Genomic DNA, 20,945 nt, shown 5'->3' on the forward strand with positions numbered 1-20,945 from the left:
ACAATCGCAGAACATTCCTCATCCCACCAATAAGGTCTTGGTACAGAAGGTGTGAAAGATTTCTTAATAGGCATATATTTCGATGCTGCGACCGTGATTGCATTGAGGAAAAATTCGATTTTGTCTACCGAAGTTGAATTCCTATCTAAATTATTGAGCTTACTAATTTCTAATTCAAAAATATTTCCAAAAACAGACCAGTCAGCACGGAAATGTTGAAATTTTTCTTACAAACTGACGATTTATTATAAAACCAGTTAAAATATGCAAATGAAATTTGGTAGGTTTTAAGAGGTAGTTATTGTACATTTTTGACATGAAATTAAGAATTTTATTGTCACGATTGGCGCACATAAGAGTCATATAACCCGTATGCGCGCCAATGGCGAATATTAAATTCCTAATTGTATATCAAAAAACGCGCAATAACTATCTATTAAACCCCACCAAATTTCATTTGCATATCTTAACCGGTTTTAGAGTAATAAATAAATCGTCGATTTGTAAGAAAAATTTCAACACCCCCTATCTCAGAAACGAAACATTTGCGGACATACGTTTATAAAGCAAACTTTCATTATTTTTTCATGCAGAATTACCCCTTAAAATTTGCCATACTTATTTAAAAACACCATGTATTGACAAAAAATAAGACTAGTTAGTTGTTAAAGTACCTAACTTTTTTATTATCTAACATCAGCGAATGAATAAAAAAACAGAATGTTAAGAAAACATGAGGCTATAGTTGGGTTTTAATTTCAGTATTTTATAAATGCTGGAATGTTCCAAAGATTACGCGAACTTTGAGAAAAAATCACGGTTTGATTGGTACACCCGGTATACAATGACAGTTTACCTGTCTAGCTACAATATTATTACAGCGATATTGTTAAAGAAAAAAAATCACAACAGATTTAAGAAATTCGAGACATCAAAATGACCCATTTTTAACGTGGTGCGTTAATTTCTTGGAGAAGTGTAGATAATTACATTATTATATTCTTGAATAAAAGACCAAAAGGATGGTCCGAATTGTACAAAAATTGAGATACGACTATTCTTCAATATGAAGAGTGATGAAGATTTTAAATTTGACGCTTGCAATGTTGCCAAATTTACCAATCTTCTGATATCAATAGTCAGTTTGGTACTCAGGCAATTAATTTTTTTGTAGTCAAAAGGCTCCATAGAAACATTAAAACGGTTAACGATTAACTAGTTTATGATTATTGACTATACTTACCAAGTATGGGTCATTTATGTTTTTCTCGTTTTTATAGTAACTATCCAAGATTTTAGTCAGCTTTTTAACCAGATCTGTATCTGAAAAGTCAGTTTCTGTGGGAAGCAACCTCTCGGTATGTAGTTGATGGCTAATATCTCTGTCTCCATTCATCTTTTCGAATGCACTAAATATACCACCCTCATAATCACAGAATCCTATTATCACTGGTACTGCGTTATATTCCCCGGATTGTATCACTTTCATTGGATCCTTGGTCAAAAATGCTGTGGGGTTTGGTTTTTCTACTACTGGAGAAATAATGCCGAAGTCTCCTACAATGTCTTTTGCCTAAAAAAAGAGTCTAGTTATAATATCATTCATCATTCTTTTACCTTATCCCTATGAGGGGTCGGCTTCCCTAATTGCATTTCTCCACACAAATCTATCTTGGCTCATATCAATATTAATCCCCTTTACCAACATGTACTGCCTAATCGTCTCCCCCCAGGTCTTCTTTGGTCTTCCTCTCCTACTCCTTCCAGGAATCTGCACTTCAGCAATTCTTCGTAGTGGGTGATTAACTTCTCGAGACGTTGAACATGACCAAACCATCTCAACTTATGCTCTCTCATTTTGGCATCAATTGGTGCTGCACCTAGACTTGCCCTAATATATTCATTTTTAATGTTAGGTATCCTTTTTTGTCACTACACTCATCCATCGGCAAAGCGCCCACTGAGGTGGAATGGCCGTGGCCCGTGGCGTGGTATTGAGTAGAGGTGGCCGACTCGCTATTTTGATACAGCAGTTGCTTTTTCAGCATTATTCAACGTATTCATGTTGATATAAGAAAAGCAAAATAATATTTGTTTGTTTTGTTTCAAAAAGCAGTTTTGTTGGCATTTAATGAGAACATATAAATAATATAAATAATTATAATTATTGTTAAAATAATACATCTAAGTACGGATATTTTTTGAACTGACAAAAACAATATAACAAAATACATGGTGGTTGTAACATTTATATGGTCGTACTGTTTATTTAAATTTACTTTTGTTTTCACCCAATTTTGAAAAAATGTAAAAACTTTGAATTACCCACGTCCGTCTGTCTGTCTGTCCGTCTGTAATCACAACTACTCCGTCAATATACCAGCTAGAATGACAAATGAGGTGTCAAATGAAAGCTTATAATCCAAGGATGGTACTAAAGGTGAGATATTTGACGTATCCTGTCTGTCCGTCGGTCCGTCCGACCGCGAATATAACTCCTCCGTCATTATACCAGGTAGAATTACAAATGAGGTGTCAAATGAAAGCTTATAATCCAAGGATGGTACTAAAGGTGAGGTATTTGACGTAGGCTGTCTGTCCGTCGGTCCGTCCGACCGCGAATATAACTCCTCCGTCATTATACCAGGTAGAATTACAAATGAGGTCTCAAATGAAAGCTTATAATCCAAGGATGGTACTAAAGGTGAGATATTTGACCGAGGCGGTCTGTCCGTCGGTCCGTCCGACCGCAAATATAACTCCTCCGCCATTATACCAGGTAGAATGACAAGTGAGATGTCACATGAAAATTTATAATACAAGGATGGTACTAAAGGTGAGAAATTTGACCTAGGCTGTCTATCCGTCTTTTCGTCCGACTGCGAATATATCTCATCCGTCACTATACCAGATAGAATAACAATTGAGGTGTCGAATGAAAGCTTATAATCCAAGGATGGTAATAAATGTGCGAAATTTTACCTTCCTGTTTTAGAAATGCGACCAGAAGTACTGTTTTAAAGTCACCGGAATAGTACACGTGATATATTATTCGACGTTATTTTGCAAGAAGAGAATAAATATACAGGGTGAGGCAGATAATGGGCCTATTAGAAATATCTCGAGAACTAAAGAAAACAGGATCATGAAAATTGGAATACATGGGTTTTGAAGGATGATCTATTAAATGAAAATATTTTCATCTCTTTGCAACTTCCGGTTATACCGGAAGTTGCTTATAACTTCGGTTTTTTAAATGGGACACCCTGTATATTTTTACATTTTTGGATTCTATTCGATATCTTCTTTCTTAAAATATGAGGATTTGTAATGTTATACAGGGTATTTTAAAAGATAATTACGTTTTTTTATTAATATCGTAGCAATATTCACACCCTGTAGAATTGTAGTAGTTTGACAACTAAAACTCTACTTACGTTCAAATGATTTTTAATATAGTCTGCTATTGTTAAGAATCATTAGTATAGCTAAATCTTTAATTTTAGTATACAGGGTTGGTCAAAACTCGGAATGAGTATTTTCTGAGTTTTCTTAAATGGAACACCCTGTATGTTAGTATTGTAATGAAATGATATTTTATGGTACTTTTTTATTTCTTAAGCATTCCCTATACCTAACTGCTTTAATTTGTGCTTAATTGTTAATCGCACCAACAATCTTAACTACGCAGGTATTTTGATAACTAAACCATTATTGGTAATTTTAAGGATCAGTCTGGATTATTATGTATTTATTTCTGAAAAATTATTTGTGATTGAATATTATCACGGCCAACCTAATAAAATTTTACGTATTTTTTGTTGCAATTAATGTTTAGTTTGAATCACCAATAACTCACAAATTAAAGAAGTTAGGTATAGGGAATACTTATAAAATAAAAAAGTACTATGAAATATCATTTCATTACAATACTAAAATACAGGGTGTTCTATTTAAGAAAACTCAGAAAATATTCATTCCGGGTTTCGACCAACCCTGTATACTAAAATTTCAAAATTAGCCATACGAATTCTTCTTAACAATAATAGATTATATTAAAAATCACTTGAACGTAAGCAGAGTTTTTAATGTCAACCTATTACAATTATACAGGGTGTGAATATTGCTACGAAATTAATAAAAAAACGTAAATATCTTTTAAAACACCCTGTATAATATTACAAAATCTCATATTTTAAGAAAGAAGATATTGAGGAGAATCCAAAAATGTAAAAATATACAGGGTGTCCTATTTAAAAAAACCAAGTTATAAGCAACTTCCGGTATAACCGGAAGTTGCAAAGAAAAGAAAATATTTTCATTTAATAGATCATCCCTCAAAACTTCTTTATTCCAATTTTCATGATTCTGTTGCCTTTAGTTCTCGAGATATTTCTAATAGGCCAGTTATCTGCCTCACCCTATATACTTTCGGTTCCATCACTGTCTGTTCATCTGTCTTTCCGTCCGCGAATACAATTCCTCCATTATTAATACAGATAGAATGACAAATGAAGTGCCGAATGAAGGCTTATAACCCAAGGATGGTATTAAAGATGAGACATTTGACATCGGACTTCCGGTTTTAGAGTTGCAACCGTATGAACTGTTCTAAAGTCACCGAAATAGTATAAGCGATATATCATTCGACGTGCCTTAGCAAAATGAGAAAAAATTTTGGTTTTGGATTTTATATCATTTCCGCTTAAAAAGTTCTAACCAGAATTGCCGCTATAGTCGCAGAAATAGTATATGTAACACAACAATCGAAGCGTATTGAAAAGTTGACTTTTAATCTTTAGTTCCTGTTTTGAAGTCATTTCTGTTTAAACAATAATGACGCAAAGTTTAGTCAAAATGACTCAAAATTAGTAAAATCGTATATCGATCGACGCAAAGTTACACGAAGCGTTCAAATATCGACTTTCAGTTATACCATTGATTATAAATATTCCTTATTGTACTTATTAATCAATGGTTATACTTTCGATTAGTTTGGGTGAAAACCTAGGACTTACGAAGTCCAATTACTTGTTTTAACTGAGAATAAGACACAATATTATTAGAAATTGAATTGGAAAGATTTGAATTTGGAGGTAAAATTAAACTTCCACTTCGGAAATTGCTCCAAATGAAATATATAGCAATGCCCTGCACATTCCTAATTAATAACATCAAGTAAAATAGTATTGAAAAGTACGTCAGTAGTGTAGAACATACAGTTTTCCAAAGTTTGTTTTCTCTTCAGGTGACAGCCACATCTTTGATTTTTTTAAATAGGAAAGTACATAATGTGACACCTCATTTAAAAGCCTCTGAAATACTGATTACAAAAATATATAATACTTTAATCCTTTTTGAGAGCGTAGGCGCAAAATTTCGTTTGAATTATTTTTAAATGCATTCATTTTTTTCGAATCCTGAGAAAAGTAATTAGTGTTTTTGAAAAATTTAAACGCAGAATACAAGACTACAGTATTACCGAGGATCCAAAAGTCTCTGAGGAATTCTATAATGTTTATTTTAATAAAAAGTTACAGGGCCGAAAAAAAAAAGAGAAAATTGAGTGTGATATTTAATTTTAAATATATCACTCACAGAAACTTTTTGTTTATTCTAAGGGACTTTTGTCCCTCGGTAATAATGTAATATTTCATTCTGTGTTTAAAATTTTCAAAAGTACTTGTTAGTTTTCTCAGGATTCGAAAATATGATTGCATTTAAAAAGAATTCAACCGAAATTTTGTGCCTACGCTCTCAAAAAGGATTAAAGTATTATACATTATTGTAATCAGTGTTTTAAATGCTTCTAAATGAGGTGTCATATAATGTACTCTCCCATTTAAAAAAAATCAAAGTTATGGCTGTCACCTGAAGAGGGATCGCGAAATAATTCTTAAAGTCATTTTAAATCAAGTATATCACATAATTTTTGCGGAAGTGGATTATACAACAAAACAAATTCATATTCAATGTAAATAAATAAAAACTTTAGAAATAGAAAACAAGAATTAAGTTATAATCTTAAGTTAAAGTAAATAATATAAACAGTAAATATAATAAAACAAATGTACTTATAATAAAGAATAAAAACAAATATGAAGTATCATCACCGGAACTGTCAAATAAATGTTACCAATTTATGCTAAAATGTCACATTCGTTCGATTACAGTTATAGCGTGTTCCGAACAAATGTGCTTCATAAAAACGCTTTATAGTCCATTTAGGTATACAAATGAAATGAAACATATTATTGTGTATTTCTTTAAGTTAACATTAATAGAATTCTTCAAATATTATTTCTACGCGTATATAATAAAATATATCTAGTGGCTGTAATTCCCGTGTACTCGGAAAAATGATTCTAAAAAAGAACACACTACCGCCAAAATATTTCGTGTTGGTATCATGTGACGTCACGGGCTATGACGCGGTTCACGTGCAACGGTAAGTAGATTAGACGAAGTATAAGTAGGTGGGCACTGTATAGAAATTTGTAGAAAAGTAAAATAATTTTACCACCAGTAAATTTGTCGGCGAGTTTGTACTCATAACAGTTGTTATAAAGTATTTATTACCTGAGAAACCCTAATAATATAAAACAGCTATACAGGCTTTTGAGGCATTTGCAATAAAGCATAATACCCGATATAATTTAAATTTTTAGGATATTGTAGGTAAAAATTTATTCGTTTAGTTAAAAAGTATTATAAACAGCGGTATTATTTTATTAAAAGATATTTCAACAAACGGATAAATTTATTAAGGGGGTAGGCGCAAAATCTTGGTCCAATGCTTTTAAATGCATTTTTTTTCGAATTCTGAGAAAACTAATAAGTATTTTGAAAAATTTAAACTCATAACGAAAGATTACATTATTACCGAGGGCCGAAAGTCCCTGAAAACTTTATAATGTTTATAATTATAATATACAGGCGTGAAAAAAAGAGAAAATTTATTGTGATTTTTAATTTCAAGTATTTAATTCAAACTAAACTTTTTGTATATTCTAAAACACTTTCGGAACTCGGTAATAATGTAGTCTTTCATTCTGCGTTTAAATTTTTCAAAAATATTTATTGGTTTTTTCAGGATTCGAAAAAATGAAAAAAATTAATTTAAATAGCATTGGACCAAGATTTTGCGCCTACCCCCTTAAAAAGTAAATGGAAACGTTTCGGGACCTCTAATTTATATTCCATAAACAGGGATATTCCTATAACTGGTACTTACATTTTTACTTGTTGGATTTTTGAGATGCTAGATTCGATTCTCTGCCATAATGTGTCAATAGTCAAATAACAAAGCTAGCAATATATAATAATTATTAATTAAAGTGCTTATTAAAAATGGTAAATAGCCGAAAAGAGTTTTACCGAAAAATCCAGGAATTAAAAAGTTTCTATATAAATAAATATTTATGTTAAATTGTTGATCGTCTTGTATGATTTTAAAATTTTTAAATACGTCCTCGTATATTGCAACACAAACTCAACGTGGTCACCATTCGAGTACCACTCGAAAATTAAACCTGCTTTCGATTAGAGGCAAGGGGACTGGCGCTACGGCGCGGCACTTCCAAAATACCACCCCTTCAAGTTCAAATCCTTTTTATAAACGTTAAAAATTGCAAATTTTTAATTTTTTTGCCAGATAGGGTGCACCCAATAATGATGTTTTCTCTTCTTTGGATTTTTAGCATTGAGGTTGGCAAACTAAAGAAATAAAAGTTAATCGGTGCTACTATATAGTACTTAGTCTATCGCGCTGTATTATAATATTACAATGCTGACAAAAAAATCTTTACAAAGTGAACATACTTTACATACATACTTTACATACATACATACTTTACATACTTTACAAAGTGAGCATAAATCATAAGAATTATTATTCTAATTTCACAAATTATGTATTAATTAATTACAAATAATTGAACTTTCTAAGTCCTAGGTTTTCACCCATGGGGATCGAAAGTAGAACCGGAAGTCGATATTTGAACTCTTCGTGTAACTTTGCGTTGATGGATAAAATATTTCGCTAATTTTTAGTCATTTTTACTAAACTTTCGGTCATAATTGTTTAAACGGAAATAATTTCAAAACCGGAACCAAAGATTTAAACTCGACTTTTCAATACACTTCAATTAATGTCACATGTACCATTTCTGCGAATCTGATATGGTACTTCGGTTAAGAACTTTTTAACGGGAAATGATATGAACCCAAAAAGCATCCGGTTCTTCTTCTTCTTGGAGTACCGTCTCCTATCGGAGGTTGGCTACCATCACAGCAATATTAACTTTGTAGGCTGCAGCTCTGAACTATTGTATTTGTATAAATCCTCCTACGTCCCACATTTCTCTTTCCCGAGATATTTCCTTGGATTATGAGCCTTAGCAGGGAGTACTTTTCCCGTCTAATTATGTTGCCTAACTTCCGGTTAGAACTTTTTAACCGGAAATGATATAAAAACCAAATTTATACATTTGTTCTCATCTTGCTAAGGCACGTCGAATAATATATCTTATACTATTTCCATTTGCCATCATTTCGGTGACTTTCCAACGGTATTTTCCTATTGCAGCTCTAAAGCCGCAACTCTGAGGTCAAATTTCAAATATATCACATGTACTATTTCTGTGTCTATAATATGGCACTTCCGGTTAGAACTTTTTAACCGGAAATAATTTAAAAACCAAAAGTATACATTTGTTCTCGTCTTGCTAAGGCACGTCGAATAATACATCGCTTATACTACTCCGGCGACTTTAAAACAGTACTTCCGGTTTATTCTAAAACCGGAAATCCTAGGTCAAATTTCTCACCTTTAGTACCCATAGTAACCATATAAATAATAAATATATAAATATTACAACCAAATATTTTTTCTAATCTTACTAACGCACGTCGAATAATATATCTTATACTATTTCAGTGACTTTCCAACGGTACTTCCTATTGTAACTCTACAACCGCAACTCCGAGGTCAAATTTCAAATATATCACATGTACTATTTTTGTGTCCATAATATGGCACTTCCGGTTAGAACTTTTTAACCGGAAATGATATAAAAACCAAAAGTATACATTTGTTCCCATCTTGCTAAAGCACGTCGAATAATATATCGCTTATACTACTCCGGCGACTTTAAAAAAGCCCTTCCGGTTTCATTTCTAAAACCGGAAATTCTAGGTCAGATTTTTCACCTTTAGTACCATCCTTGGATTATAAGCTTTCATTTGACACCTCATTTGTCATTCTACCTGGTATAATGACGGAGGAGTTATATGCTCGGTCGGACGGACCGACGTACAGCAGCCTAGGTCAAATATCTCACCTTTAGTACCATCCTTGGATTATAAGCTTTCATTTGACACCTTATTTGTCATTCTATCTGGTATAATGACGGAGAAGTTATATTCGCGGTCGGACAGACCGACGGACAGACAGCCTAGATCAAATTTATCACCTTAAGTACCATCCTTGGATTATAATCTTTCATTTGACACATTATTTGTCATTCTACCTGGTATAATGACGGTAGAGTTATATTCGCGGTCGGACGGACCGACGTACAGCAGCCTAGGTCAAATATCTCACATTTAGTACCATCCCTGGATTATAAGCTTTCATTTGACACCTCATTTGTCATTCTACTCATTTGTCATTCTACCTGGTATAATGACAGAGAAGTTATATTCGCGGTCGGACAGACCGACGGACAAACAGCCTAGATCAAACTTATCACCTTTAGTACTGTCCTTGGATTATAAGCTTTCATTTGACACCTCATTTGTCATTCTACCTGGTATAATGACGGAGAAGTTATATTCGCGGTCGGACAGACCGACGGACAAACAGCCTAGATCAAATTTATCACCTTTAGTAATATCCTTGGATTAGAAGCTTTCATTTGACAACTCATTTGTCATTCTACCTGGTATAATGACGGAGGAGTTATATTCGCGGTCGGACGGACCGATAACCAGCCAGCCTAGGTCAAATATCCTACTTTTAGTACCATCCTTGGATTATATGCTTTTATTTGACACCTCATTTGTCATTCTATCTGGTATAATGACAGATAAGTTATATTCGCGGTCGGACAGACCGACGGTCAAACAGCCTAGATCAAATTTATCACCTTTAGTACTATCCTTGGATCATAAGCTTTCATTTGACACCTCATTTGTCATTCTACCTGGTATAATGACGGAGAAGTTATATTCGCGGTCGGACAGACCGACGGACAAACAGCCTAGATCAAATTTATCACCTTTAGTACTATCCTTGGATTATAAGCTTTCATTTGACACCACATTTGTCATTCTAGCTGGTATATTGACGGAGGAGTTGTGATTACAGAGAGACAGACAGACAGACAGACAGACAGACGGACGGACAGACGGACGTGGATAATTCAAAGTTTTCACATTTTTTCAAAATTGGGTGAAAACAACAGTAAATTTAAATAAATACTACGACCATATAAATATTACAACCACCATGTAATTTGTTAAATTTTTTTGTCATTTCAAAAAATGTTCGTACTTAGATGTATTATTTTAGTAACAATTATTATTTATATGTTCACATTAAATACCAACAACAATGCTTTTTCAAACAAAACAAACAAATATGATTTTGCTTTTCTCATATCATCTTGAAAATGTCGAATAATGAAAAGGTAACTGCTATATCAAAATAGCTGGTCGGAGCATCTCTAATAGTCAATACCACGCCACGGGCCACGGCCATTCCACCTCAGTGGGCGCTTTGCCTAAGCATTCTCATTTCCGCCACATGCATTCATTGTCCCTCTTTCTTTATCACTGCCCAACATTCAGTTCCGTACATCATAGCTGGTCTTAATGCTGTTTTATACAGGATGTTTCATTAATAATTGTCCATATAGTAACTGCAGAAACCTTAGCACAAAGAAGATTTAACATAAAACACTTAAATAAAATGTGGTTCCTTAGTGAGTTACAGGGTGTTCTACTGTTCGACGTATGCTTTTCATACTTGGCAGAAAGTGCGACTTCTATACACCCTACTAAATTATGATAAACAAACGTTTCTAGCTACTACCAGAGGCGTACGACAGGGGATAGTGAATGGTTGACCCTTCTCAAATTCTACGCCACTGGAGGAATTACTATTTTAGTGCCATTTTTAGATTCTCCAATACTTTCTATGTAAATAATATACTCTTCATTGGTAACGATAAAGTTATTAGTTTTCTAGATATTTGAAGTTAAATATGAAACGGCACAGTTATTTTGATTAATTTATGATATGATTCATAATATGATTAAAATTTAAATTATTTGTACCCAGTACTTTAGAATTATTTGGCGTATCCTTATCATACTTGGCAGAAAGTGTACGCACTTTACACCCTACTAAATTAAGATAAATAAACGTTTCTAGCTACTACCAGGGGCGTACGACAGGGGATAGTGGCTGGTTGAGCCTTCCCAAATTCTACGCAACTGACGAAACTGCTATTTTAGTGTAATTTTTTGATTTTCCAATACTTTTTATGTAAATAATATACTCTTCTAAAGTATAATCTAACGATAAAATTATTAGTTTTCGAGATATTTGAAATTAAAAATAAAGCGACACAATACATTAATCAAAATAACCGCGTCGTTTCATTTTTAACTTCAAAGATCTCGGAAACTAATGACTTTATCGTTACGGATGAAGAGTATATTATTTTCATAGAAAGTATTGGAGACTGAAAAAATTGAACTAAAATAGCAATTCCGTCAGTGGCGTAAAATTTGGAAAGGGTCAACCATTCACTTTCCCCCGTCGTACGCCTCTGGTAATAGTCAGAAACGTTTGTTTAACGTAATTTAGTAGTTTGTACAGTACCTATACTTCCTGCCAAGTATGAAAAGGATACGTCGAATAGTTTTAAAATGCAGAGCAAAAATAGTTTTTAAATTTTTAGATAAAACACCCTGTAACTCAGTAAGGAACCACATTTTATTTAAGTGTTTTAGGTTAAATCTTCGTATTTTGTGCTAAGGTTTCTCCATTTACTATATGGACAATTATTAATGAAATACCCTGTATAATTTTCCCTTTAGCTTCACTGGAATTTTTCTGTCACACAACACGCCACTCAGAAGATTGAGAAGCCTTCGAAGTGGTGTTCGCCAACGTCGATTAATTCTGATATGGCACGTGAAGAAGAAGAAAATATCTTAAAAATGCACTTTTTATATAATTTTCTCTTGACTTACTTTTATATAATCCCTTTGTATGTGGTACAGATCATGCGCACATTTTTCTTCCAAAATTTTGAGAAGTTCCTTCTCGCTGATGTTTGGCTTACCGATAAAATTGGCTAGATCAGCAGGATCTAAACAACCTCTCGCCCATGGATTTAAAGTTGATCCACTCTGAATAATCGCCCGATGGAATAAGCCCTTGGTAGTAGGAGACAGAAGCTGATACTCCACGGAAGCTCCACCTGCGCTTTCTCCAAACAGCGTGACATTATTAGGATCTCCGTTGAAATATTTGATATTCCTCTGGACCCATCTGAGAGCTAGTGCTTGGTCTTTTAATCCAGCGTTTCCTGGTACATCGAGGGAAGGGTCACTTAAAGATAGAAAGCCTAAGATTCCTACTCTATAGGTGACACTGACGAGTACGATGTCCTCCATCATAAGATGTTCTGGACCATATACGGATGTACTATGATTGCCCATCATGAAACCTCCCCCATGGATGTATACCATTACTGGTTTAAGTTTATTTTCTTCACTAGGTATCTGAAAGTATAAGAAATTATTATGTATTATTTTTCATAAAAACATAGATGTTAAGATGTACAAAAAAGTGGATAAACAAATATAAAATATAAAATTAAGAAAGCGGAAGAAGACTGGTTAAAAGAGCAATGCGCAGAAAGAGAAGACTACCGGAAAAGACATGATAGTGTTAACACATAAAAAATTATAGAATTAACTCACAACGATAAAAAAGGAGACCGGGAATATTGAAAGATAGAAGTGTTAAATACTAACGAAAAATTAAAGGGATAGCAGAATACATCAATGAGTTGTTCAAAGTCAATAGAACAGAACAGATGGAAGAAGAAATAGAAGGTGCTATTGTTTTGAAGATATTGAAAGAGGACATTAAAATGGCGTTAAAAAACAGCAAAAATGCGCGGCTGTAGGTCTAGACCAAACCCTAGTAGAAAGCTTAAAATGCATAAATAAAGAAACCTTAGACATTATAGTAGACTTGTTTAACAAAATAATACAAAACAGGACATACACCGAAACAATGGTTACTCACCACATTTTGCGCTATCCCTAAAAATACAAACGCTAAAGACTGCAGTGAATACAGAACAATGTCATTAATCAGTTATATTTTCAAATTACTCTTGAAAATTATAATTCATGGTCGTATAAATAGAAGACTGGAAGAAGGAATCTTCTTCATCAACCTCAAAAGTCCACTGCTGAACATAGGCCTCCTCCCCTAGTTTCCAACCCCATCTATCCTGCGCCGCTCTCATCCAGTTTTTATTTAGCTTTCTTAAGTCGTCAGTCCATCTTGTAGGCGGTCGACCGACGCTTCTCTTGTCTTCTCTGGGCCTCCATTCTAATAACCTCTTTGTCCATCGCCCATCTGTCATTCTGGCTATGTGCCCTGCCCATCTCCACTTCAACCTGACTATCCTTTCGATGACGTCAGTCACCTTTGTTGTTCTCCTGATTTCTTCTTTTCTGATTTTGTCTCGCAGAGTTATTCAAGACTGGGAGGACGCACTGATCAAATACCTTTCTCTTTAGGCATGTGGGCAACTCACTTTTAAAAGTTTCTCTCAGTTTTCCAAATCCTGCCCACCCAAGGCCGATTCTTCTCTTCAGTTCATGAGTCTGGTTATCCCTTCCAATCGTAATTTCATGTCCCAGGTATTTATATCTATCTATGAGTTCTATTTCTTTCCCACCAATACTGATGTTCTGGTTGGTTACCTTTGTCATTATTTTTGTTTTCGAGATGTCTATATTTAAACCTACATTTTCTGTAGCCACAACAAGTTCCTGTACCATCTCTCTTGCCATACCTAGATCCTCAGCTACTATGACTATATCATCGGCGAAACGTAAGTTGTTTAGGTATTCTCCATCTATTTTTATTCCCTTTGTCTCCCTGACAAAGGGAAGAATGAATATATGATAGAAATAATCAAATTGGGTTCAAAAACCGATTAGGAACCATGGAGGCGTTATTTGCTTTTAATGTGTTAGCTCAAAAATGCATGGATATGAATGTGGATGTGCATGTTTGTTACGTTGATTTTGAAAAACATTTGAAGTAAGACATGAAAAATTAGTCAAAATTCTAAAGACAAAAAACATAGACAAAAGGGACTTAAGAATAATCACAAACAATACTGGAATGAAAGAGTACAAATTGTAATAGATATCGAAACCAGTTCAGAGATTGAAATCAGGAGAGGAGCTAGGCAGGGATGTATTCTTTCTCCACTAATATTCAATATATAATTATAGTGAATCCATTTTTAAAGGAGCATTATCGACCAAAAATATGGAGTAAAATATGTTATATGATGATAATAACAAATAAACCAAAATACAAACATGCATTTAGGAGATGTGGCGAAAGAAAGGGTTGCTAAATATAAGTAGGTACCTGGGAACCTGGATTTCAAATAATAATCATCAAACAATATACATATGGGCCAGGATGGAAATGGCAAGAAATGTGTTTGTAAAAATGGAAACCATTATCTGGAATGAAGACCTTATAAGGGGTTGTAGGGGTAGGTACACGATAAACACTTGGTATTGTAGATTATATTAAGATAAAATAACAATGTGAAATAGATAAAGCATTGAGTTGAAATAAAATAATATAAATAATAAGGGGGGCACGGATATGGGCGCCTATGTACAACATAAATGTTTGTAGACATACGATCAAATACTTTACTTACTTTTCTGGTAAATACATGCAAGCTGAGACAATCTTCAGAACCACACAGTTTATACGTTAACATATCAAGTTGAACACAACAATTTTCTTCATGATTAACGTGAAGAACTCCTTGCCAGGGCTCAACTGGTTGTGGTGCCTAAAAGACAAAATATACACAATTATACGTGTGATACAGACTGTTTAATTTTCAATTAGATATATGCACTATAAATGGCAACACTGCTGCCCACCTAATGCACGTGATTCGCGCCGATTCATTCAGTCATTTGTCATTCTACAGTGGCAATGCAATTAGGTATTTCAATGAACTGTCAGAATGGCCGACAGAGGGCAAATGTCATATCGTATCTAATGTTTACATTGACATTCATTTGTAAAGAATATCCTGTTTTTTGTTTTTTTTTTGTTAATTGTGTAGCGAAATCTGCGAAATTGTGATAGCAAATTAAATATGAAGTGGTTTGTCGCCTACAGAACTGAATTATCCCATAGTAGTTAGTTACCAGTTTTATCACAATTTCGCTGCACAATTAACAATAAAAAACAAAACCAAACAGGATATTCTTTACAAAAACTGATGTAAACATTATATTATGACATTTTTGCCCTCCTTCGGCCATATTATATCACGTGATTTGGAATGCTCTATACATTCTCATAAGCAATGTTGCCGATTTTAGCACTTGCTTCATTGGGGTACATCTAATCAAACACCAAACAGTCTGTATGTATAGTATTACCTAAGTTGGAGAAATATAGCTCTAAGTTTTTTTAATTGGTACAGTAAATTCACAATCTACTCAATACAGTATATGTTTAAAATATTTAAAGTATATTTCACAAATTTCCGATTATATTAGTGAAATATATTGTTATTATAATAGTTATTTATGTACCAAGTCAGTAAAGTGACTCTTTATCGAACAAGTCTGATATTACGAGAAGAGCGAGCGAGGCGAGTAACAGACGAGTTCGATAAAGAGTCTTTACTGACGTGGTGCATACAAAATTTTATCGCCAACATAATTTGATATTGGTTTTAACACTTACTTGCAATTTACAATTGAAGAACTTTTTAAATTTTAGACGTAATAATAATTTCATGACAGTGACGACAGATAACTTTTTGAAGATGGCCGATTTCGATTTTTAATCGATAGTTAGTAATATTGAATAAATACTAAATCGATAAAGTAAAATATCAGCTTTTCAAATAGGTAAAAATATTTTTTCTACGGATAATATTTTTTATATCAATATAATTACAAAATACTACAGAATTTCACATTTTGACATAAATTTTATTGATAATATCGCAAATTTTGTACAATATTTTTAATAAATAAAGTAAATAAATGTTAAGTTCATTCAAATAAATAATCGATTACTGCCATCGACCACTTTACATTCAATCTCGGTTAATTTGATTAATAATCGCGGCAGGTAAAGTAAAATTCTTCTTTCAGTACAATAAAGTGTTACTTACTGCCGCAAATGAGGGCAAATGAGTACAATAATGAATGACTTTAATGACGGTTGGCAATAAAATATATTTCACCAAATTTTGTTTGGAATTACATATCGTAATTTTTAAATTAAATTAAAAAAATCCTTTTATAATCTTTTTTACAGTATTAATTATTAATATTAAGTTTACAGTTTTACCTTTTTTGCTCAACATGCTCACAATGTGATTCCAATCAGTAAACTCTGAGATATTAGTGAGACAAAACTCAAGTCGGTTTTGAAAATCAGAAAAAATGTAAATAATGGCCGGAGGAGAGGTCGCATAATATAAACCTAGACTACACTCGTAAGACTAAAGATATTCCTGAGTTTGAAATTCGAGACGTTTTATATAAAGTGCGTAAAAAGAAAGAATATTATGTTTCTGTAGAGACGTTGTTAAAAAAAATTAAGAGACAGAAATAAATTCGAAATTTTCAGGGTAAGTCTCTGGAGAGTTTTCAAACAGATTGGGTTTAGGTTCAAAATGAAAGATAATAGACAGGCCTTGTGTGAAAGAGCTATGATTATATTAGGTGTGATTGTATACCAGCAGAGTGGCTCAAATCTGAGTTCGTACCATTGCCCAAACAGTTTGGATTTGTGAAGGCCGTTGGTACAAGAGAGACTTTATTTAGAGTGCAGGTGTGGTTTCAGAAATGTGGAAATGTCAGCTGTGATGTTTTTGCGTGCCTGGCTGACTACAAGAAGGCTTTCGATAGAGTCAGTCATGAACACATGATGGAAGTGCTGAAGAGGGCAGGGATTGACATAGCTAAGCTGTATTGGAATCAATCAGCAGTACTCTGAATAGATGGAGAATATACAAATCAGGTCAAAATCTTAAAGGAGTGAGACAGGGGTGCATAATTTCACCGCTGATATTTAATCTGTACTCAGAGCACAGTTTTGAAGAGGCTCTAAAAGATATTGATGAAGGCATCTCAATAAATGGAGTGAAGTTCACTAATCTGCGGTATGCAGATGATACAATAGTATTTTGCAATACCATAGAAGGACTGCAAAACTTAATGAACAAAATAACGGAAACCAGTAGAACATATGGACTGGATATAAACACCAGCAAAACCAAGCTAATGATCATCAACAAGAAAAACATAAATGGAGCAAATCTGTATGTGAACCAAATGAGAATTGAACGTGTCTCACAATACAACTACTTGGGAACTATAATCAATGAGTCGTGGGACAATACTCAAGAGATGTCGCATCGGAAAGGCAAAAAGTTCATTCTTGACTATGAGCTCTGTGTTCAAGAGCCATGACATCACCCTAGAAACAAAAATAAGGTTCCTTAAATGTTACGTGTACTCAGTGCTCCTATACGGAGTAGAAACGTAGACATTGAAGGCGGAAACTCTATCGAAACTTCAGGCTTTTGAGATATGGTTGTGCAGACGATACAGCCATTCTCAGGGCCGGCGATAACGGGCCTGCAAGGGAGGCATTGCGAAGGCTCCCCTGTTTTGGGGGGCGCCAAAATGAGCTTTTTCTGTCCATTTCGGCGCTTTTTTTAATATAGAACTAGATTTTAAAAAAACTGAAGGGCGCCTATGCTAGTTTTACAGGTGGGCACCGTATACCCTAGCACCGGTACTGCCAAGTACCTTGGCAGCTGGTTAAATGTAAATTATGACTCTGATGAAGAGATAATAACTAGGACCGAAATATTACGGAAGGCTTTTATGACCTGGAAACCAGTTTTATGTAACAGAAACCTGTCGATGAATATTCGGAAGAAGGTCCTGAAATGTTATGTGTGGTCTATCCTATTGTATGGTTGTGAGAATTGGACGTTAAAACCATAATGCTAAACAAATTAGAAGCATTCGAATTGTGGTGCTATCGACGAATCCTAAAGATATCGTGGATTTCGCACACTTTCAATGAAGATGTTCTTCAAATGATGAATTCAGAACGTCTGCTCATAAGCATCATAAAGAAGAGAAAAACAGAATACTTCGGCCATATAATTCGAGGACCTAAATACCATCTGCATCGCCTTATAATACAAGGAAAATTGGAGGGAAAGAGATGGATTGGTCGAAAGAAACTTTCATGGCTGCGTAATATTAGACATATTATGGTGTGGCTGCACAGTAGAAGAATTATTTCGCGCAGCAGCCTATAGATAGAGGTTTCAGGAAATTGTAAACATGATGACAACCAACGTCTGAAGAAGATGTGCAGAAGGATCCTGAAAATACCATGGACAGACAAAGTCGCCAATGAAGAAGTACTACGGAGGATGAACACTACCGCAGATTTGGTCAACATCGTGAAGGGCCGTAAGCTGCAGCACTTATGACATACAATGAGAAATCAAGGCAGATACGAGCTACTTCAATGCATTTTGCAAAGTAAAATTTAAGGAAAAAGGGACGAAGAATATCCTGGCTTGCTAACCTGAGATCATGGTATAGAATGACCTCAACATAATTATTCCGTATAACAACCAATAAAATCATTGCCAACGTTCGGAACGGACAGGCACTCTAAGAAGAAGAAGTGATTGTAGCAGCTAACTACAATCACAAGGGATCATAATAATATTACTGCCTGTATATAAGTAATTTATAGGAAGAGGTGATATTATTATTATGGTCATAGCAATCAATAAGAATGGTAATGAGAGGGACAGAGAGTAATGGTATCATTCCATTCGTCTAATAAAAAAAATGGCATATTTATAAAAACATGAAAGAAATGTGTATTACTAAGTTAAGAAATCTAAGAGAATATTATACCTAATACTTAATCAAATTCCAAAAGTATTTTCTATAACTAAAAAACTAACACTAAACGACCTAAAGTGCCATGGTGTACAAATGTTAAAAAATGTAAAAGATGAATCATAAAATAAAAGAAAAATTTGTTTTTTAAAACTATTTAAGATTTTAAGACTATTTTGTATCGTTTGATTATTTCTGCATTTTCACAAGTCATGAGTGAATCATCGATGTAGAAACATCTGGTAAACAAATAGTTGATTGTTTTTTGTCACGTGGGTTTAATTGTTTCTAATTTAAAATCTAGCTAATAGATAGTAAAATAATTGTGCGTGTTATTTGAGAGTCATTTTAAGTAAACAAATTATATATGTTTATAAATACGACGTTTTGCGCTTTATCTTTAAAAATATATCATAATAATCGTAGGGGAGCCCAAGCGGGGATTTTTGCAGTTACTCGAGCGCGTCAGGCTCTTAACATAGGGGAGTTCGTTAAGGGGATCCGAAAAAAAATCTATCCTTAAAAATACTCGAAATTGTCAGATTAAGATAAGGTAAGTTAAGGACATGCAAAAGAGTGTATAGGTATTTAAAAAATCTGACGATTTGAGCGGGGCGTAAGGAAATGGGTCAGTTAAAAAGTTTCACAAAAAAAGCAGCGAATAATTCGCGAAATGAACGTTAGGTCGAAAAACTAAAAAATACGTGTTCAATATTTTTCAAAAATCTATCGAATGATACCAAACATGACCCCCCAGAGTGGGGTGGGGGGTAAATTTAAAATTTGAAATCCAAATCCCGCGATATTTCGGAAAATAAACATTAGATCGAAAAACTGCAAAATACACTTAATCAATATTTTTGAAAAATCTATCGAATGGTACCAAACACGACCCCCCACGGAGGTGGGGTGGGAGGTTACTTTAAAATCTTAAATAGGAGCCCCAAATTTTTATTCCAGATTTGGATTCTTTACGTAAAAATAAGCAACTTTTATTCGAAACATTTTTTCAAATTATGGATAGATGGCGCTGTAATCGGAAAATACGATTGTTGGAAATGAAAAATTAAATATAAAAATGGAAAGTCCCCACTAAAATGGAAAACTTGACGTAACTGTTTTTTGATTTAGGACCTACTCTTCACAACCCAATAGGTCCCCAAAGCGCTCGAGTGACTGCACATTTAGCATACTTCGCTCCCCTACTATAAGTTAATAAGGCAATATTTCAAATGGGAGCAATAATTTATTTTTAATGAAATGAAATATTACATATTAACAATGTATTAGGCTTTCTCTGCTGATTAATTTATTTTGGACTTTTACAAATATGGTTTAGACTCCTTTACAAGATAAATATTTTGCATATTGCTTATCAAAATTAAAACATTAATTTGTCTTTAATTAGTCCATTGATAAGTTACATTTTTTAGGCCTTATACTTAATGTATAAACCACTTGAAAGACTAATTTTTAACAGAATAAGCCCAACAATCCTCAACTATATCCCAATTGAACAAGCAGGTTTTAGACCAAATTGAGGTTGCACAGATCAGGTGTTATCTCTCTGTACTTCCTACATAGAAGGCGGCTTTCAAAGAAAACTGAAGTGTTCTGCTGCGTTCATCGATCTCTCAGCAGCTTTTGACACATAAAAAATGAAGTACCTATTTTTAGCG

The 20,945-nt window shown here is 33.8% G+C and overlaps 1 protein-coding gene across 1 annotated transcript in view; it reads right to left on the minus strand.

Annotated features, from left to right (window-relative positions):
• LOC114335172 (juvenile hormone esterase) overlaps positions 1–20,945 on the minus strand; it is a 67,290-nt gene that overhangs the window by 18,825 nt on the left and 27,520 nt on the right. Inside the window, exons 2-4 of the mRNA XM_028285357.2 lie at positions 15,006–15,143; positions 12,265–12,798; positions 1,244–1,573 (exon numbers count right to left, since the gene is read on the minus strand). Coding sequence (XP_028141158.2) covers positions 1,244–1,573; positions 12,265–12,798; positions 15,006–15,143 — 1,002 coding nt within the window. The remainder of the gene's footprint in view (positions 1–1,243; positions 1,574–12,264; positions 12,799–15,005; positions 15,144–20,945) is intronic.

This window comes from Diabrotica virgifera, chromosome 1, assembly GCF_917563875.1.
Source record: "Diabrotica virgifera virgifera chromosome 1, PGI_DIABVI_V3a".
Classification (NCBI taxonomy): domain Eukaryota; kingdom Metazoa; phylum Arthropoda; class Insecta; order Coleoptera; family Chrysomelidae; genus Diabrotica; species Diabrotica virgifera.